The sequence below is a fragment of the Elephas maximus genome, chromosome 9, assembly GCF_024166365.1.
Source record: "Elephas maximus indicus isolate mEleMax1 chromosome 9, mEleMax1 primary haplotype, whole genome shotgun sequence".
NCBI classification, from domain to species: Eukaryota; Metazoa; Chordata; class Mammalia; order Proboscidea; family Elephantidae; genus Elephas; species Elephas maximus.
This window is the reverse complement of record NC_064827.1, coordinates 62,385,766-62,407,734: the sequence shown is the minus strand read 5'-3', so window position 1 is coordinate 62,407,734 and position 21,969 is coordinate 62,385,766. Positions and strand designations below refer to the sequence as shown.

At 45.8% G+C, this 21,969-nt stretch overlaps 1 protein-coding gene across 1 annotated transcript; it reads right to left on the bottom strand.

Annotated features, from left to right (window-relative positions):
* Positions 1–4,245: 4,245 nt before the first annotated feature.
* SLC31A2 (solute carrier family 31 member 2) lies at positions 4,246–18,511 on the bottom strand. Its single transcript, XM_049895117.1, has 4 exons — positions 18,418–18,511; positions 10,782–10,848; positions 6,660–6,849; positions 4,246–5,656 (listed from the first exon to the last, which is right to left on the bottom strand). The coding sequence occupies exons 1-4, from the start codon at positions 18,421–18,423 to the stop codon at positions 5,488–5,490; spliced, it is 432 nt and encodes a 143-aa protein (XP_049751074.1). The 5' UTR covers positions 18,424–18,511; the 3' UTR covers positions 4,246–5,487.
* Between the last annotated feature and the right edge of the window lie 3,458 nt (positions 18,512–21,969).

The following is a 21,969-nucleotide window of genomic DNA, read 5'->3' as shown; positions in this document are numbered from 1 at the left end:
CTTGGGCCCTTGGGAAGAAATCAAGTTTGGTTCTAAGGGCTGTGCTACACTTTGGGAATTGAAAGGTACGAATTGTAACAGGTCTGGATCAGTTAATGAGCACAAAAGCATTGTGACATAATCTCTTTGGCACCTAACCCTAGAACTCTTAGGCTTCCAAAGTCACCACTCTGCTGTCCCAGTTCATAAGGTTCAGGGCATTGTGGTTAGCTGAAGACCAGTGCTACAGTCCCCTTGCTTCTGCAGGCTTGGCCCTGCACCCTGGGAAGCCATGCAGAAGGGGTAGGAGGTCCCTATATTCCATTGTCCATTATGACACTTGAGGGATTCTTCACCACTTTAAGAGTAACTTCCATTGCCTCTGAATTCAGGACTAGTGCAGAGAACGAGAGTATGAAAATATCTGTGGTTATTTTATTTATTGCAGGATCTTCCAAAGAACCAAAATCAAACCCACTGCTGTCAAGTCAGTTCTGATGAATAGCAACCCTATAGGACAGAGTAGAACTGGCCCATAGGGTTTCCAAGGCTGTAATCTTTGCAGAAGATAACTGCCACATCTCTCTGTTGGTGGGTTCAACCATCGACCTTTTGGTTAGCAGCTGAGTGCTTTAACCACTGTGCCACCATGGTTTCTTGAATCTTCCAGAAAACCAAACCCATTGCCATCAAGTCTATTCCTACTTGTAGCAACTCTATAGGACAGAGTACAACTGCCCCACGGGGTTTCCAAGGAGCTGCTGGTAGATTCAAACTGCTGACCTTTTGGTTAGCAGCTGAATGCTTAACCACTATGCCACCAGGGCTCCAGATCTTCCAAAGACACTGCAAAAATAGAATAATTTTTTTTCCTTGCAATTATTTTAATTGTACTTTGGATGAGGGTTTACAGAACAAACTAGTTTCTCATTAAACAGTACACATATTGTTTTATGACACTGGTTAACAACCCCACATGTCAACCCTCTCCCTTCTCGACCTTAGGTTCCCTATTACCAGCTTTCCTGTCCCCTCCTGCCTTCTCGTCCATGCCCCTGGGCTGTTGTGCCTCTTCAGTCTCGTTTTATTTTATGGGCCTGTCTAATCTTTGGATGAAGGGTGAACCTTGGGAGTGACTCCATTACTGAGCTAAAAGGGTGTCTGGGGGCCATATTCTCAGGGTTTCTCTAGTCTCTGTCAGGCCAGTAAGTCTGATCTTTTTTTGTGAGTTAGAATTTTGTTCTGTTTTTCTCCAGCTCTGTCCAGGACCCTCTATTGTGATTGCTGTCAGACAGTCAGGGGTGGTAGCTGGGCACCATCTAGTTGTACTGGACTCAGTCTGGTGGAGGCCATGGTAGATGTGGTCCATTAGTCCCTTGGACTAATCCTTCTCTTGTGTCTTTAGTTTTCTTCATTCTTCCTTGCACCTGAAGGTGTGACACCAGTGGAGCATCTTAAATGGCCATGCACAGGCTTTTAAGACCCCAGACAAAAAGTAGAATAATTTTAATAAAAATGTTCCCTGCTTTAAAATGTTTGCAAGATAGGAACTTGAATTTTACTCCATGTGGCCTGGCTCGCATATATGGGTTGGAAAGCAGTAAGAACTATCATTTATCAAGCTTCTACCTTAGGCTTTACTGTCTAGCACTTTGCACAGACTGTCTCATTTCCAACGATCCTTGCAGAAGATAGTCCTATCCCTGTTTTTTAGAGGAGAAAGCTGAGGCTTACAGAGGTAAATTAACTTGCCCAAGGTTACATAGCTAAAGTGAGCAGCAAAGCAAGAATTCAAATCCTGGCCGTTGGATTCCAGAGCCTGGGCTCTTGGCCACCGCAGCAGTGTTTTCCTTGCCTGATCATTAAGAACGACTTGGGAGGGAGAAAGGGGGAAATGCTTCTTAGAAATGTAGGTTTCTGGTCTCCATCCCAGCTGAATCAGAATTTCCTGAATCAGAATTTCCACTGGTGTGGTAAAATACAAAAGTCATAGGCTTTCAAGTCTCCCTGCTGTGTTCACCTCCCTGTTCCACTGGGCCTTAGGCCAAATTACCTCTCAGCCTCAACCCCTTCACCTGGAGTGATGAAAACAGACTGCCTACTTCTAAATCCTGGCTCTGCCACTTACTAGCTGGGTGACTAAATTCTCAGTGCCTCAGCTTCCTCCTCTTAGTTTCTACCTCATGGTGAGGTTAAATGAGTTAATGTTTGTAAAATCCTTAGAATACTGCCTGGCATCTGATAACCATAATATATTTGTTAAATTAAAAAAGGGAAAATACCAGCTTTTGTGACTTGGCGAGCTCTGAAGATTGTTGAAATGAGAGCAATCGATTGCCTACTGAGTCTTTATCATGCTCTCTAGGGAAAAAAGCCCTCAGTACTCTAATAGCCTAAAACGTATTACCACATTTAAGAGACTGTATCAAGCTCAAGAGGTTGCCAATCAACCATGGAGATGCCCATCTCAGCCATGCCCCAGGGAGGGAGGCTTAGCTGGTCTGGACTTACAGATGGATGCATGAGGCTCCATCACAAGACTACACTGACGTTTAAAATCTGACATCTGTTGTGATGCTTGTGTAAGAAGTGGCATGGCGGAGGGTTCTGACCTGCTCTTAACTCCAGCAAGGGGGAAGGAGTATCAAGATCAACAGCCCAAGGCTGATTCCTGTGAAACAGGCCAGACATACCTCCTCTCTCCAACATTTTTACCAACTCTGACACCAACCGTCCCTACTACAGCACTCTCATATTTCTCTGCTGGGTTTGATAGATCGTTGCAGTGGCCATACAGAACTCACAGATTATACTCAAAGTTACGCAGCTTACTAGGGAAGTAACAGGTTACAGTTCTGGTCCAGGAAAGCTCAGGATACAGTTCTTTGATCAGGACAGCTTCTTCTTAGCCATGCGGCAGGCAGGCCTCTTTCAGGCCCTTGGCCCCTTGGGCCTCTTGGGCTGGCCTGGCCTCTGCTCTGCTTGGGCAAATGTTACAAAGCTCTTTTAGCTCCCCTGATAAGTCCCCAGAGGCACCCCACTCTGCCAGGAAGCCTCCTGGCCAAAGGTGCTCAGCTCTCTTGCTCCATGGACTGGCACACTCACTATAACTACCTTGCTCCATGGGCCAAGGAGCCTACTGCACCATCTCCTGCCGGTCTCCTGGTTCTGCTGCCTCTGCTGAGAGTTTCTCTGCCACTGCTTCTTGTCGTCTCTCATCGTCTCCAGCGTTACTGGTCTCTGTCTCCTGTGTCTAGGAGGTTTCAGCGAAGGGATCCTGGGTCCAAAGGACGCTTTCCACTTGTGGCTCTTCTTTCTTGGTGGTCATAAGTCCCCCCATCTGCCTCTGGGATGGCTCATTTTAAGCCTAGCAGGATGGCAAAACTGACCAATCCCCTCGTTAGGATTCTATACCCCTTATTTGCATGGTCCTACCCCACAAGGGAAACCCTGGTCATGTAGTATAGTGGTTAAGTGCTATGGCTGCTAACCAAAAGGTCAGAATTCAAATCCACCAGGCGCTCCTTGGAAACCCTACAGGGCAGTTCTACTCTGTCCTATAAGCTCGCTATGAGTCAGAATTGGCTCAATGGCAATGGGAATGGACCCCCACAAGGGTGCCATGCACCTTATTTTGCATTATTAGCAAGCTATCAATCCCCTTGGTGGGCCATAAGGCCCTCATTTGCATAGCCCCACCCAATTATTTGATGGGAGTTACAAGACCATGGTGAGAAAGGCCATATAAAAGTGATCCATTGCACTGAAGCTGGGCAGGTTTCCAGTTCCTTGTAAGTCTGCATACATGGGTAGAATGCACCGGACAATCCTGAAAGTGTCACATACTCTACTTTCTGTGACAGGTATTTCTTGTTGTAAATTTAGAAGTGATTTTTATATCTTTGCTTCTAACCTCAGGGAGAGAAGATGCTAATAATCGTGCCAACATGCTGTTTACAACCCATGTTGACAGTTAACTTTTCTCATAGTGGACACCTAACTAATATTTGTTACATGAATGAAAGAACGACTGTTGACTAAGCTGGTGTTCTGGGATGTCTGTCTGTGGGCACAGTGTTTCAGGGCTGGGTTTCCCTGAGCAAAGCTGTCATCTCTAGCCTTTGTCATCTCTAGCCTTCGTAGCAGATCACCCTCTGACAACCCTGCAGACAGTCCTGCCATCTCCACCCCACTCGTCCCCTGTAGTTGTAAGGGTCACTTACATGTGTTTGCTGTTAGTGTGAGAAGAAACAGAACAGTCACAGATTGTCTAAAAATACAGATTTATTAAAATGCATTTTAATTCCCAAAGCTTAAGATCATCTTTTCATCTAGCCCACGAGCTACAGCAGTATATAGCAGTGTGACCCTAGACAAGTGCTTTTCTCTCATTGGGTCTCTGTTTCCTTCTCTGTAAGTGAAGAGGTTCAGATATCAGGAAAGTTCCCTTTAATTCTAAAAATGTAACAGCTTTGGTTTGCATATCGCATCTTCAGTCAGTACTCCCTGTGGCTTAATCAGTATTTTCAGTGAATGAATCATGTTTCCCCACCAGATTACTGTGGGTGAGCAGTAATTAATAGAGAGCACTATTAAATATTGAATATTGTTAAATGTGGTTCTCTGTTCCGCATTAAGACCACGAAGAGCTTCCCAGACATCTAGGCCCATTAGATTGTCTTCCTCCTGCAAACAGTGCAGCCTGCTGGGAGGAGCTCAGTGCATCCAGAGTGAGTCAGGAGGCTTGACAACAGTCCTGTGTCTCTGCCTTTAATCTGCTGTCACTCATTCTCCCTCCAAAAAAGGGAAACAGGTCTCGGCAGATGCTGCCATCCATCATAAATAAAATGAAATAATTTCATTAGAAATTTTGTCTTGTATTAACGTGCTAAATTGTCAACCGGGAGCTCGATGGGGAAAAAGAAGTCGTACTGTGTCAACATGATTCATAGAACGAAGAGACAATCTTCATGTATTCCAAAGACAGAAAGGTGAGAAAAAGGAGCCAGCTTAGTTTCTGTCCCCCCAAAGACAGAAGAGGTCAAGAAGTCCCATGGAAGATGCTCCTTTAAGATAAGGCACAAATCAGGAGAGCAGATGGTATCCAGGTTCCCCACCCTTCATCACACAGGCCCCGCATCACTGTCTTGAGGATCTTTGGAGATGCTTAAAAATTTTGAGTCTCAGAGAAATCATTAGGCGTTCAGCAACCCTGCCCCAGGTTCTGTCCTCTCCTTTCTCCCTTTGGCCATAATATAGCCTTTTTAAGGCAAAAAAAAAAAGACTAGCCCTGGGCCCTGTGCAGGCTGGCTGAAGAGGGAGGTAGCTGCAATGGCTTCTGAACTCCAGGGAGCAAGAGCTGACTTGAGCTGAAAGCTTTCAGAGTTGGGGAGCAAGGTGAGGAACAGCTATTAGAAGAGCGAGCAGACAAAGGGCTGCAAGTACAATGTCTAGGGGAAAAGGAGCCCCAGCTCCCTCTAGCCCTGGTGCCTGCACATCTCCTGCTGGCTATACCATGTTGAGAAGTGGGTAGGCTAGGTAGTAGCCCACAGCTGAGCCCAGGACCACGCCGAGGAAAATCCAGGTGTTGTAGGACATTACAGCCAGCATCATAAAGTAGCCGATGACCACCTGAGCGACGTGGATTAGAGACTGGCCAAAGTGACACAAAAACCACCTAGACGTGTAGAAGAATAAAGTTAATGTTGGTGATGAACTGGAGGCTGGGAGTCAATGTCAGGGACTAAAAAGCAGCTGAGTTACAGGACCAGCTTATTTATAGTTGTATACATAACCAAGGAGAGTTTTCTTTTTATACAGACATATCAGAAGCCATTGATGGAGAAAGGAAAGGGACTTGTATGAGGAGCCTAGGATAATCATTTTTATTACCACATTTAGCAATGAACTTCCTGGCATCCGAGGCAGAAAGGAAAATGATAGGATATGTAATCTAACTTGTCTGATAAGGGCCGACATAAAATTATTACTAAGGCAGATTTCTCTGAATCTATGTGGGAGGCAATGACAATGGAAAGAGCATGGACGTTGGTGCCATTTCAATTCCTAGTTCTGACACTTGCTAATTGTGGCCTAAGGTAAGTGTCTTATCCTCTCTGAACTTAAGTTTCCTCATCAGTAAGATGGCTGGTAATAGAGTAGGCAGGCTAGAGGCTACAGATGAGGCTAGAGCTAGAGAGAGGGTAAAATGGGGACCCTAAATGGTTGGCCTATCAAAGTGGGAAGGGAAGACGAAAGGGGTAGAAAGGGTGCCCCCCCCCCAAATTGGATGTATTGCTGACGGCATCTTTTGTCATTTGCTTAGGGCAGCTGCAGATCCCCTCCTGGATGACCTAAGAAAGCCTAGCGAGATTTGGGGGAGGGCTAGGTGGCCACCCCTCTAGCTAAAGGAAGGCCTGCACCAGAAGAATTGTAAAGATCACACTTCCCCCAAAGAAATCCCGAGCCTGCCAAGTGGCTGTTAATAGAGCTGAGAGCTTTGGACTGGGCATCAGGAGACCTGAATTCTAGTTCACCTTACTACTTACTAACTGTAAGCACTTGGGCAAACCCTGGTCCTTACCTTTCTGTGAAGTAGGGCTAATGCTCTCTGACCCCAGCTACTCCTCAGGTTGAATGTGAGGACCCAGTGCCCACTCCCCACCCCCAGTGCCTGTTACCTGCGGCGAGTTCTGTTGACTGTGGGCAAATCTGAGCCTGCCGATTCCTGGTCTGTCTCCTCCATGAGCTCCTGGTCAATGAGGGCTGGCAGGCTCTCCAGATCATGGTGGAGCAGCTTGACTTTACCAACCTTGATGCCTTCATACAACACAGCCAGGAGCAGGACTACCACCACTGAAAGGGCCATGCCTGCCAAAGAAGGTCGAGTTGTAGAGATCTTGGGGGGCAGCACTGCTTCCATCCAGCAGCCTCCCCTGGGGACTGGTGCAGGTGGCAGAAGGGACTTCCACCCATTTCCTCTGAATCCACTCCATCTGCCTCTCTCTGGCATCTTCTTCTCCACGCTTGTTGAGCTCTGAACTTCATTGTCTCTTTTCCCCTCCAGACCTTTCTTGGTGGGTTTGGCCTGCTAAGTGTGGCTTTGAGATCCAGGAAGAGAAGCTGCCTGGAAAAGCCAGGGGCTGAAGATAAAGCAGAAGCCATACACCACCATCCCACCCATCCCCTCAATGGTCTGCACAAATCTCTGTTGTGTCTTCTTATTAAGGGAAAGGTATGCATAGCAAGGTCCTATTTACATGTATGTACACAAAAACTGAAAGACTGAAAAAAGAATATACAGCAGAGGAGTAATAGTTACCTCAGCATGGTAGGATACCTACTTTCTTCTCACTTAATTTTCTAAAGTTCCTACAGTGAGTATTTATTATTTTCATGATAGGAAAAAACCCAATAAGATATTTTATAGAAAACATTAAGTGCTTCAACATTAGAAGCCCTAATTCATAGCATTAACAGAAAATAAACCATAACAATACACAAACACCAGAAGTAAGCTAGATAACTGGGATTTTCTAAAAATTAAACATGCTCATCAAAAGATTTCACCAAAAGAGAACCTACAGACTGGGAAAAAGTTTTTGGCTATGACAAATACAACAAAGGTCTAATCTCTAAAATCTATAGGAAAATCCAACACCTCTACAACAAAAAGACAAATACTCCAGTTAAAAAATGGGCAAAGGATATGAACAGACACTTCACCAAAGAAGACATTCAGGCGGCTAACAGACACATGAGGACATGCTTGTGATCACTAGCCATTAAAGAAATGCAAATCAAAACTATGAGATACCATCTCACCCTGAAATTACTCCCATGAATCAAAAAAACAGAAAATAACAAATGTTGGAGAGGCTGCGGGGAGACTGGAACTCTTACGCATTGCTGGTGGTAATATGAAATGGTATAACCGTTTTGGAAAATGATACAGCACTTTCTTAAAAAGCTAGAAATAGAAATACCATATGATCCAGCAGTCCCACTCCTAAGAATATATTCTAGAGAAACGAGCTGTCACAGGAATAGACATATGCACACGCATGTTCACTGCACCATTATTCACAGTAGCAAAAGATGGAAACAAGTTAAGTGCCCATCAACAGATGAATGGATAAACAAAACTATGGTACATACACACAATGGAACACTATGCAACGATAAAGAACAATGGTGAATCTGGGAGTGGTCTCACAACAGGGATAAACCTGGAGGGCATTATGCTGAGTGAAATAAGTCAATCACAAAAGGACAAATACTGTATGAGACTACTATTATAAAACTCATGAAAAGGTTTACACACAAAAAGAATCTCTGATGAGGGGAAGGGCGAAAAACAGTAACTAGGCAATAGATAAGTGGTAACTTTGGTGAAGGGTAAGACAGTACACAATACTGGGGAAGCCAGCACAACTTGACCAAGGCAAGGTCATGGAAGCTTCAGAGACACATCCAAACTCCCTAAGGGACTGAACTGGGCTGGGGGTTGGGGACCATGGTCTTGGGGGACATCTAGTTCAATTAGCATAACATAGTTTATAAAGAAAATGTTCTACTTTGGTGAGGAGCATCTGGGGTCTTCAAAGTTTGTAAGCGGCTATCTAAGATAGTCCACTGGTCCCACCCCAGCTGCAGGAAGGCATAATGAAGAAAACCAAAGACACAAGGAAAAGATTAGTCCAAAGGACTAATGGACCACAACTACCACAGCCTCCACCAGACTGAATCCAGCACAACTAGATGGTGCTCAGCTACCACAACCGACTGCTCTGATAGGGATCACAACAGAGGGTCCCAGACAGAGCTGGAGAAAAATGTAGAAGAAAATTCTAACTCACAAAAAAAGACCAGACTTACTGGTCTGACAGAGACTGGAGAAACCCTGAAAGTATGGCCCCTGGGCACTCTTTTAACTGAGTATTGAAGTCATTTCTGAGGTTCACCCTTCATCCAAAGATTAGACAGGGCCATAAAACAAAAAGAGACTAAATGGACACACCAACCCAGGGGCAAGGACGAGAAGGCAGGAGGGGACAGGAAAGCTGGCAATGGGGAACCCAAGGTCAAGAAGGGGAGAGTGCTGACATATTGTGGTATTGGCAACCACTGTCACAAAACAATATGTGTATTAACTGTTTAATGAGAAACTAATTTGCTCTGTAAACCTTCATCTAATGCACAATTTAAAAAAAAAATAAAGAAAATGTTAAGTGATTACTAGAGCTGTTGTGTAAAATGAACTATTACTTGCTACTTTTATAAGTAGAGGAAATAATAAATGGTCTGGCTATAGTATCTTATTGAGCTCCCAAAAAGAAATCATCTGCAGGTTTTTAAAATATAAAATTACAGGTAATTCTACACACATGATAAAAAAAAAATTCAAATAGTGCAAAAGAGTATACAGTGAAAAGTCCCCCTCCCACTCCAGTCTTGCAGAACCCCAGCCCCCTCCCCAGACAAAGTTCTGTTAGCAATATGTTGTGTAGCCTTCTAGGGGTACTCAATACACATATAAACATTTGTCTAAATGACAGCATCCTATCTATGCATAATCTTCCTCATCCTGACTTCATCACCCAACTGTACCTTGCATATGGGTTCCCCTTAACACACACAGATCTACCTTATTTTTTCCAATGGCTTCATAATATCTGTGATAGATTATGTTTTCCAAAGACAGCCATCACAATATATGCTACCGACATGCACTTGCACTTACAGTGTTATGTCAACACTTCTGCCACCAGTTGATAGGGTCCATGTCCCCACCCCTTTAACCTGGGCAGACATTTGTGAATGTTTCAACTAATAAAGGTGGAAGTAATGATATGTGACATCCAAGGCTGGTTTTAAAAATGCCATGCACTTCTATCTTATTCTCTCATGACACTTACTCTTGAACTCAGTCATGGCCGTGAGGAAGCCTAGTCCATACAGATGCCCCATGCAGATGTTCCAGCCAACAACCCCAGCTGAGGTCCTAGCTAACAACCAGCATCAACCACTACATATGACAATGATGACTCCAGCTCCAGCCACTGTCTGGCTACACGTGCATGAGAGACCTCAAGGCAAGGACCACTTGGCTGAGCCCAGTCAACTCACAGAACATTGAGCGAGAATAATGACTGTTGTTCTCGTCCACTAGCTTATGAAGTGATTTGTTACTCAACAATAGATAACCAGAATGGTTTAGCCATAATTTATTTGATCATTTTCTGCAATGATGGGCATTTGGGCTGCTTCCAGGATACTTTTAAGATGAAAAATACCTTCATCATGAGTTAGTGTCCAACCCCACCCTTTCAAGTCAAAGGAATTCTCTTTCCTTTCAAACTGGTGTCTCATCTGAGCTCCAAGCCTGCAGTAGCTGCTCAGGACTTCTGAGCTGGTGCTAGACAATGAACCCTGGGTGTGGGAGGGATCAGGAGGCAACAGGTCTTGACCTAGTTCTGGCTCTAATACTTACTCACTGTGTGATCCTGGATGGGTCACTCACCCTTCTGGGCTTCAGCTCCCACCCTTGTAATACAGGAAAAAGCTGCCTTCCCGGCCTCCCTCTCTGGGCCTTTGTGAGGATGAGTGAAATGTGGAGCTGAGAACCTTCTGATTTCTGAAGGTGGTGGTTGCAAATGGAATTTTTAATGCAAAGCTTCTGCTCAGTGCTTATGCAAGAGAGTCAGCTTCCTTACATTCCCACAGAGCATAGCAACAAGGAGACCCTGGGCTCTCTACAAGCTTGGAGCCACCAGGTCAGGTCTGGGCTCCCCCATTCTTACCTGTAGGACTGTGGACATTCCAGAAATCAAACAGAAGCACCACCTCATTTGAGAAGATGAAATGCATCTGAAAGAGATGGGACTTTGTATCACAGGGGGCTTAGAGCAGTGGAAGGCGTGGTCCCTAATGCCCTCCAGCAGCTTCCTCAGGGAGCACAGAAACATGGGGCCAATAAAGATCATCAGGGCCAACTGAGGTCAGACAGGGTGGGGACCTACCCAAGGTCCCACAGTGGGTCAGCAACACAGCTCTAAGTGAGCTGACCCTGCTCTAGGTGGAAGTGAAGGTTGGGTAGTGTCCACCCCCCACCCCCGCCCCCACCCCGGGGCCAGCCATGCTCAGGATTGTGCAGTGGCCTCAGGCTCAAGGGCTTTGTATACATTACCTCATTTCAGTCTCACAACAATCTTGTGTGACATAGACCATTAGAGCCATTTTACAGGAAGGGAAACTAGGCTCAGAGAAGTTAAGTAAGTTACTAAAGGTCACAAAGCTAGTAAGTTGGTAGAGCTGAAATTCAAACATGTGTCTAGATGGATGCAAAAGCCCTGTGCATTCCAGTACACAATGCTGCTTCCCATCTCCAAGAAAGGAGGATGAGATAGGAACTGCATGGTGATTTTAAATGCCCCCCCAGGCTTAATGAATGCATTTGGCAAGACTGAGACCAGATGGATCGATCAGTTAAATCACCCTCTCAGGGAAGACTCCCCCCCAAGTCATCAGGTAAGACCTCCCCAGCCAGCAGAAGCAGCTCGCAAACACCCCCCAGGGCTCACTCAGCAAAGGAGATCCTGGAGGAGTTCGGACAGCGGGTAGAAGCCTTTGCCTTCTAAGAAAATGGCCAAATATTAGAATCCTCCAATGTCAGAACCAGAAGTGCCCTGGAGAATTTTTAGTTCCCTGGCTTTCAATTTTTTTTTTTTTTCAGGGAATACTTCGTTCCGATAAAATTTTACTTATAACTAATTCCATTACATAAAACACAAAACAAAGGGCTCTGGGTGAAGAGGAAAGAGGGATCTGAGCTCTGTTGAAACTGAAGTTTGAAAAAACTGACTTGGTCCAACTACGGCCCCCTCTCCACCCCCTATCTTATTTCCTTATAGGAAAATGAGTCCTAAATGGGGAAGGGGCTTGCCCAAGACCTCATAAGAAGCCTAGTCACTCTCAGCTTAAGCAATTTGTGTTCAAGGACAGACGATCAAGAGAGAAGCTGTGGGTTCTCATGATGTCTGTGGGGGCCACCAGTTCTTAAAGGAAGTTCAAGCTGAGCAGCCTTCAGTGGGTGGGGTGCAGGGATGGCAGATTGGCTGCCACTCCACCAGGAAGCTGCGCCACTTCTGTCCCATACAAGTCTTAGAGAAGAAACTAGTCTACAGGGCTAATAGCCATGGCCTCATCTACACTGATACCATGTTTCTCTGCCTGGCGCCTGGGATGTTCTATGGTCCCCTGGAAACCAGAATCACAGAACTCCAAACTTTCTTTAGAGCTGACAGCCCCAAACCATGGGCCATACGTTTTCTAACTTTCTTCACTCCCTTGCTCTCAAAATTCAGGATCACAGTAAATAGTAAATTGAGTCTAGGATTTGGGGTGAGACAGATCTATCAATCAAGGCCTCTCTCAGAGTCTCAGTTTCTTCCTAGGGTTGCTGGGAGAAAACATTTGTGAAGCCATCCACACAAGGTGACTCACAGTAAGTGCTCCATAAACCCAAGTATGCCCATGCAGGTCAAAGCAGGAGGGGCTGTAGAGAGTGTTCCAAGGCAAAACCACAGGATATTAAGGGGTACTCTGAAAAATGGATTCTGTGGTCAAGTGAGTTTGGGAAAAACTGGAATTAGGTAAAATAAAGATTAACAGTTGTCTTTGCTACTTTAGAAACTTTTTTTTTTTTTTCCTGTCTTGCTGAACATCCTGCGGGAGAGTGTCTCATGAAAGATCTTTTGGGAAGTGCTCGTCTAGAACAACCCTCTCTTTTCATATTTGGGAGAAAAATGATACAAGCTAGTACTTACTAAGCACTTTGTGCCAGGCCCTATTCCAAAAATGTTACTTACATCTTAATTCATTTGCTTATAAGAGGAAATTACTCTTCTTCGCCCTACTTTATAGATGAGAAACAGAGGCACGGAGGGTTTAAGTAACGTGCCAAGGTTGCGTAGCTAGGATTTCACCTCAGCAGCCTGGCTTCAGATTCTGTGCTCTCAACCGTCCCACCACACAGCCACTCAGGACGGCACATGGAGCCCCAGGGGCAGCCACGGCATGGCCAAGGTCACACAGTGAGTCAGTGGCAGCGTCAGGACTAGAACCCAGGTCTTCCTAACAGCCACTCATTTGACACAGAGGCACTAAGATGTGAAGATATGAGCCCACTGTATTTTGCAATACTAGAGAAGATAGCCTAGATTCAATACTAGAGATTGTCTTTCGGTCATTAGTTTTAACATTTTGGAAAGAAGATGTAAAAAACAGCAGAAGAGGCAGATATAGCCACTTTGGAGAAGAGAAGGAAAGGAACTGGGGGTGGGGATGAAATATATAAGGATAGTGGGCCTCAGCCTTGTTCCCACAGCTATGCTCAGCCCCTCCCAAGGATGGTCAATAGCCACGAGTCATAACTGGTTGGTATTTTCTGGAGAAAGACAAAGAGCTCAAATTAAATGAACAAAGGAAACAAACAAGGACCAACCTGGGGATTGGAAGGTAAGGCCACAGCTCAGAGGAATATAGCTGGAAAACAAGACAAAAAGGCGGAGAGAAAGGGGTGGGAAAGAAGGTCACTGGGGTAGAAGACAGGTGTGGATGAGCAGCTACTGCTATACCTGGATCTACAAAGGCACAGTAAGTTCCAGGTGAATTGCTGGGTGAGCGGAATGTGCCCTGGCCTGCGAGACCAGAGGCCTTATCCTGGCTTTAGCCTGTCTCTGTGGTACAGTTACAAGCCCTGAGATGGCAAATGACAGAGTGAGGAGGGACAGCGTCTCCTGAGAATCTCCAGGGCCCTTATTAAAAATGCAGATTCCTGGGCCTCTTCAGACCCCTAAACCGGAACTCATAAATGGAGCCACAAAAGGCGGGGCAAACACAAGACTTTAGCAAGTCCCCTTTAGGGAATTCTGATACTCACTACAGTGTGTCATAGCTTGAACAGAGGCAGCAAAGCCGAGTGGTCAAGGCAAGGGCACGGACTCTGAAGCCACACGGCCTGGATTTGCCTCCCAGCTCCATGACCTTGAGCTACTGACATACAGCAGGGCCCCTCTGGTTCTGTCTCCTTATCGGCAAAATGGGGATGGGACTTGATGAACCCTTTCTGTTGGTTTAGCCTCACTCTCACAGGCCTTGTTAAATTGGTGCAGACAGGCTCCCAGCTTGAGCTTCACTCCTATCCTAAAACTCCAATTAAAAAAAAAAAAAAAAATGGCCACCAGTCAAAAATGAGTGTGCCTCTTGGTTTCCAGGTTGGATGGAGACCTCATTCGTGCTTCTGCTCAATCCCTGAGTTCAGACTTGGATTCTGTAACTTTGGGCTTGGTTGTTGTTGTTGGGTGCTTTCATGTCATTTTCAACTCATAGCAACCCCATGTGACTGAGTAGAATAGGTTTTTCTAGGCTGTAATCTTTATGGGAGCAGATCACCAGGTCTTTCTCCGTGGAACTGCTGAGTGGGTTCGAACTGCCAACATTATAGTTAGCAGCCCAGTGCTTAATCACCGTACCACCAGGGCTTCTTTTAGGTTTGGTGGTGGTGGTGGTGTTGAGGGCTGCCAAATCAATTCCAACTCATAGTGATCCCATGTGACAGAGCAGAATCGCCCTATAGGGTTTTCTTGACTGTAATCTTTCCGAAAGCAGACTGCCATGTCTTTCTCCTGCAGAGCCGCTGGGTGGGTTCGAACTGCCATTCCAAGCACCCGAGCTTGGTAGAGAACAGGAAACAGACTTGCCTGTTCTACTCCCTGCACTCAGCAAACAGGCCTTTCAGGGTCTGCTTCATGTCATCAACCCTTGCCTGGGCCTACACAGGGGCCCACCACATTGGAGGTTCTGGGTCTGCAGGACAGAAATGTAAAACCACCTGACCCAACAGAACAGCTATGCAGCTGCGTCTGCTGAGGGCCTGCATGTGCCTGCACTATGCTTACTTTCTAGTCTTTACCTCAGTCATCCCCAAGGCATCTCTGCCAGGTGGGTACTATTATTAACCTTCTTAAACAAACAAGGAATGCACAGAGAGGCCCACTGATCTGCCCAAGGTCACTAGCAATCAGGTAACCGCAGCCAAAGATTTTTCTGGCAAGCTTGTGCTAGTTCTCAAACCTCAGGAGGCATGACAAACACCCTGGGTGTTTCTGAGGCAGCTGTCTGTGGGGCCACAATTTGAGAAATCGTCTGAACCATGATGCCTCCCAGTAAGGACTGGTCAAGTAAATTATGTCATGGTCTTGAAAAGGAAACCTATGCTGAAGAATTTAAAAATAAAAAACAGCCCCTCCTCCAGTATTATTAAAGCGAAAGTGCACATTGCAAAAAGTTGACACAGTGCCAAAAAGAAAGTAAAAATCATTTTGAGTCCTTACTACCCATAGATAGTTCCATTAGGATTTCAAAAAGATTTGCTGACATGGAAAAATGTTCACAAACGTTGATATGCAAAAACGAATAGGTACAGGAAACAACCTGAATGTCTATCAGTAGATGAATGGATACACAAAATATGGCATATACATACAATGGAATATTCCTCAGCCATAGAGAGAAATGAAGTCCTGATACATGCTACGACATGAACGAACCTTGAAAACATGCAGGGTGAAGTCAGTTGGTCACAAAAGGACAAATACTGTATGATCTCACTTCTGAAAAAGGCAAATGTCTAGAGACCAAAGTTTCTTTGTGGTTACCAGGGGTGAGAGGGTGGGAGAAAGGGAGATCTTTGCTTAGGGGGCACTGAGTTTCTGTTAATGGTGGTAGAAAATTCAGAAATGGGTAGTGGTAATGGTTATACAACGTGATGAATGCAATCTGTGATACTAAATTGTACGTGTAAAAAAAAAATGTTGAATTGGCAAATGCTTTGTTACATATATTTTTATCACAATTAAAAAAACAAACAAACAGGTACAAATAATTCTGTGAAACTCCACTCACACTAGAGGCAGGCTCATTCAGCTTTAGCAGAAGCCTCCAGCACCATTCCAGCAGCTGAATGAGGGTGGGGGTGGGGGAGTAGGCCATAACTCTGAGTCCACTTGGTAAAGCAGCTGGTATGAATGGAATGTCCCTCAAACCAAAACCAAACCACTGCCATCAAGTTGATTTTGATTCATAGCAACCCTACAGTACAGAGTAGAACCATCCCATAGGGTTTCTGAGGCTGTAAAATTTTTTTTTTAATTGTGCTTTAAGCGAAAGTTTACAGTTCAAGTTAGTTTCCCATTCAAAAATTTATACACACATTGTTATGTGACCCTAGTTGCTCTCCCTATAATGTGACAGCACACTCCTCCTTTCTACCCCAGATTTCCCATGTCCATTCAACCAGCTCCTGTCCCTTTTTGCCTTCTCACCTCACCTCCAGACAGGAGCTGCCAAGGCTGTAAATCTTTATGGAAGCAGACTGCCACATCTTTCTCCCTCGGAGCGGCTGGTGGGTTCTAACTGCTGACCTTTGGGTTAGCAGCCAAGCACTTAACCACTGCACCATCAGGGCTTCTTGGAATGTGTCCAGTGGCTAATTAATCAGATAAGGAGGTTCCATAACTGGCTTCTTCGTATCAGCCTTGGGCTTGGGCCAGCTCTCTCTGGAGCCCAAAATAGTCAAGACACTTTTGCAGTAGACCCAGACACAGAACAACAGAGTTGCTTCAACCAACAAACATTTACTTTTGTTGTGCCATAGATGTGCAGGCCCTGGAGATACAGAGATGAATGAGACAAGTCCTTGGTCCTTATGGAGCTAACAATCTAATAGGGGAGACAGAGAAGTGGGCAGTTACAATAAAACATATAAAGTCAGAGAGAGAGGCACAGTGGAGGCTGGAGGTGCGGAGGATGAAGCTACCTGGGATATATACCTAACTCAGCCAGAGAGACAGGTGGCTAGGACAGCTTCTAAACCAGGAGAGACAGGAGTCAGCCAAGGGGAAGAGGGAGGACACGGAGAATGTTCAAAGCTCAAGTGCTGGAAGAGTGTTTCTGGCCATTCACTGGGGAGTCGAAAGCCCGGGTAGGGTCAAAGACTCACCTAAGGTCCCTTAGCCTACCCTAACCAATTCCGACTCGCGGCAGCCCCATGTGTGCCAGAGTGGAACTGTGCTCCATAGGATTTCCAACAGCTGATTTTTCAGAAGCAGACCAGGCTTTTCTTTTGAGGTGCATCTGGGTAGACTCAAACCTACAACCTTTCAGTTCGGCCCGAATGGGTTAACCATTTGCACCACCCAGGGACTCACTCCCAGCCTGTTCTACTCTTGCCTTTTCACTACAGAAAAAGATTCAAACCAACACATACTAGCTTAAGGGAAGCGACTTGGGGCTGCAGTTTTCAATGAAGCAGCTTTGTGGTCAGATATACAAGGCCCTAATCATGTTTTCGCACTTGGGATGAATCTCAGCTGCTAGCAGCTGAGTTTAACATATCTGCCCTTTATTCAGGGCCCCACCCTGGGGGGTGGGGGAGGTGCAGTTGTGAAGGAGGGAGCAATCCATGGGACTTGTTTTCTTCTTTATTTTCTCATTTGGGGTTACTTACACTTTGAGAAGATTCATTTATAAACGAAACAGTTTAAGGAAAGAGGAAAGTCCCATCTTGCCGCTGACTGGCTGGGGAACTTCTTACAAGCTCTTTCCATCTATTTCCTCTTTTAGACGACTGGCAAGGGCTGGGGTGGGCCTTTAACTAAACGACCTGTACTGTCTTCCTTATCGTCTTCCTGTATCTTAAATTCTATGACGTTATTCATAGGGCGAAGAAAATGACATGATTTCTTCAAACACCAAAGAGTCTTGCCAAGTTTGCACTCTCTCCAGCCCAGGTGAACCCTACCGAGAAAAATAGCTTATCTGAGATGCTATTTTTCTGCCCCAACCTGTAGGGAAGGCGGCAAGCAGATGGATGTTTTTTCCTAAAAGAAACAGACTACAAACTTGCCAAGGGCGAGGAATGGGTCCTGGGCTGTGTACTCCGTGCGTGAGCGTCGGGCCGCAAGCTGAAATGCGTTGAGGCTTTTCTCTCGGAGGAAGCCGTTCCCGAATCTCCCTGTTCCCCAAGTCACTGCCCTCCAGCCACCCGGCCCGGGCGCTGGTCAGAGCCCCCGAATTCGTCCCTCTTCACCTGCCCGCGCCACGCCCTCGTGCCGCGCCACAGCTGGTGCTCAATAACTGCTCGAGCTGGACTGGCATGTGCCCCAGCAGGAGGGACCAATAAAAAAGAAACATCCAAAGCCACCTGCGGCATCCCCCCAACCTTGTTCCCGCTGCTGACAGTGCTGCCAACACAGCCCTCGCCAGTCCTGGGCAAGGGGTTTCGAGGTTTTCGCGGTGTCCCGGCCGCTGCTGGGGGGGAACCCGCCCCGGCGACCCCTCCCGTGTTAACCTCTCTCGGACGCGCGCGGGACTCACCGCCATAGTGAGCGCGCTGGGCGGTGCGGGTGCCGAGTCCGCTCGCTCGCGCCTCGTAGCTTGCTGTCAGTCCCGCCGCCGCCCTAGTGATCGCAGCTGGGCCGAACTGACCACGTGGGGGGCGAGGCGGACGCGCGGGCGCCTGGGAGTTGTGGTTCTTAGGGCGCGCCCCGCCCCGGGAGCGCACCTACTAGATCCGCACTCACCGGCTGACCTGCGGAGGGCGCCGCGTTCCCAGAGATCCAACCACGCACTGCGGGGCTACCATGTGCGTTGTTTGGCCCCTTACTGTTTTGCACTTGACTTGGTCTTCTTAATTACCATAAAAATGTTCATCGCTCAGTAAAACGTGCTTATTATAATAAACCATGCGAAACGTAATACATATTGAGTTGAAAATTAAAAAGTCCATTCTATGGGTATAACAGCAACAAATTAGGAGTAAATAAAATCATACCACAGATTTTTTAATGTAGCCATTAAAAGATGTACCCGTTAAAAAATACAGTACATATTAATTGTGAATAAGTTGTACACCTGTAAAAAGTTGTATTGGCAAAAGTTTTGTGTAGATACATTTACACCAAAAACAACAAAAGAGTAGCTGCTGAGGCTTGTTTTTACACAATCAAACATCTCATGGAATTTGGTTCCTTGATTTGGAGGTTTAGGGTCATGGTTTCATGGGACATCCCAGTTAATTGGCCTAATAACATGTTAAGTACTTGTGTTCTACTTCCTAGTTCGTAGTGCCTGGAGTCTTAAAAGCTTGCAAGCAGACATCCAAGTCATAATAATTGGTCTCTGTTCTCCTGGAGCAACAGAGAAAGAAGGAGAATCAGGAATAAACTGGAAACCCTTTGCCATTCAGTAGATTCTCACTCATATCGACCCTATAGGACAGAGTAGAATGGTCCCATAGGGTTTCCAAGGCTGTAAATCTTTACAGAACCAGACTGCTACATCTTTCTCCTGTGGAGCAGCTGGTGGGTTCAGATCATGCATCTTTTAGTTCGCAGCTGAGAGCTTAACCACTGTGCCACCAGCGCTCCTTAGAGTCAGGAATGGGAGGAGAAAATGGAATGTGTGGCTAATTGCCTCCATGAATAACTGCCTCCTTTGCCATGAGACCAAAAGAACTAAATGGTGCCTGGTTACCATTACTGAACATTTTGATCAAAGATTCTATAGACCAATTCTGATCAAAAGGGGGAAAATGTATAAACAGAATTCCAATTACATGAACTCTAGACTTTCTGGAGCCATGAATGAACCCCTGAAACTGTTGCCCTAAAATAATCTTTAAACCTTAAACCAAAAATATCCCCCGAAGTCTTCTTAAAACCAAACAGTGGTTTAGCTTAACTAGCAAAGAATGTCTGCCTTGAGTAATATGCTCTTTTAATATCCATCTAAAAAAAAATTTTTTTTTATATGGGATCAGATTCACAACAGAAACTGAAAAGGTTAGATAGGAACTTTAAGGGACAGTGAGTTTATGTTAACGAAGGAGGAACAACTCAGAAGGAAGATGAGAGTGGTTATACAACTTGAAGAATGTAATTTTCATTTGTATTGTTCCTTGGATTACTAGGGTGGTAGGCTTCTTTTACTTCTATTTTTGAGTATTGCCTGTCCGTTTCCTTGACCCAGTTTTTTCTTGGGGAGTTTTTCAAGATGAGGGACTTTGTTGATGTTAGGCGCTGTTGAGTCGGTTCTGACTCACAGCAAGCCTATGTACAACAGAACAAAACACTGCCTGGTCCTGCGCCATCCTCACAATCATTGCTATGTTTGAGTCCATTGTTGCAGCCACTGTGCCAGTCCATCTTGCCGAAAGTCTTCCTCTTTTCCACTGACCCTGTGCCCTCCCAAGCATGATGTCCTTCTCCAGGGACTGGTCCCTCCTGATAATATGTCCAAAGTACATGAGAGAAGTCTTGCCATCCTCACTTCCAAGGAGCACCCTGGCTGTACTTCTTCTAAGACAGACTTGTTCATTCTTCCGGAAGTCCATGATATATTCAATATTCTTTGCCAACACCGTAATTCAAAGGCATCAATTCTTCTTCAGTCTCCCTTATTCATTGTCCAGCTTTTGCACACTTATGTGGTGACTGAAAATATCATGGCTTGGGTCAGGTGCACCTTAGTCCTCAAAGTGACGTCTTGTCACTTTGTCAATCTTCCTAAGATTGGCTCCTTAAAGAAACCTTACCAGATACAGTATTAGCAGACATTGAGCCTGGAGTCTGATCCTAAACGGTCAAGTATTGGCTATAGGACTTTAGGCTTTATTTATAGCTTTATTTTTCTGAGCCTCAGGTTCCTGGTTGGTAAAATGGAAATAATAACAGGATAGAATATATGTCAAAGGAGTGTTGTAAGGCTTAATTGGGAAAATGTTAAATTCTCAGCATAGACCCTGGGAGTGGCGCTGGCTAAATAAATGGTAGCCATTATTATCATTAAACCTCAAAAACCAAACCCGTTGCCATCAAGTCGATTCTGACTCACAGTGACCCTATAGGACAGAATAGAACTGTCCCATAGGGTTTCCAAGAGTGGCTGGTAGATTCGAACTGCTGACCTTTTGGTTAGCAGCTGAGCTCTTAACCACTGCGCCACCAGGGCTCCTTATTATCATTAGCAGCAAAAATTTCCATCCTGTTGGAGGAAGCAGGCTGCAAAGGTCAAGCAACTTGCTTAAGGTCACACAGCTTCTAAGAGCCTCAGTCTGAAAGCTGTTGGGAGGCTGAGGGGGCAGTCAGGGCTGGGCAGTCTTGGGAAAGAATAGGAGATAGGCACTGTGAGGGGCTCAGGGAGGCAGAGCTGCTGCTGTGGGGTGATGAGCTAGGCCGTGGGGCAGCAACGGGGAGAAGGGCTACGGGCATATTTGAAGCCTCTGGGCCCTGAAAGATAGGAGGGATTTGGTGATTTGGGGCTACTTTTTCACTTCTCTGGGCCTTACCTGGGAAGCAAGAATAAGAAGACTTGACCTTTGCACAAGCTGGCTTCTGTGGCCCCCTTGTTGAAGGATCTACAATACAGTCTTAGTCATTTGACTGTTTCTCTTGGCTTTGTCACAATCTGATGACCTTCACACTTGTTTCTGACTTCCTCATGTGTGTTATGGTTGCAACACTTGACCTCAAAGTCCTAAAGTGCCTCTTTTCTTTCTGAGCCACCCAGACTCCCCTTCTCTGGCCCCCCAGCCGAGAACTGGGCACAGAACACAGAATCCCAGCTCATAAGGTCATATCACAACCGGCCATGGCAGGACTTCTTTCCGGATTCTATATTTTGATAGCCTATGGACTCCCTTCCTCCTGAGGAACAACGGAGATTCTATCCTTGTCTTTTCAGCATGCACTGAGAACCCCTGAGACAGAATCCCCACTCAGGACAAATGGTGCTGTACTGCCTAGACAGGGGAGGAGGCCTGTAACTTGGATGCCCAGCTCGTCCTGTGATCAGTTGGTCAAGGGGAAATCTGACCGGTCATTTCTCCTTCTGAAGCACTATAGAGGAACTTGAGGTCTGATGAAAAGA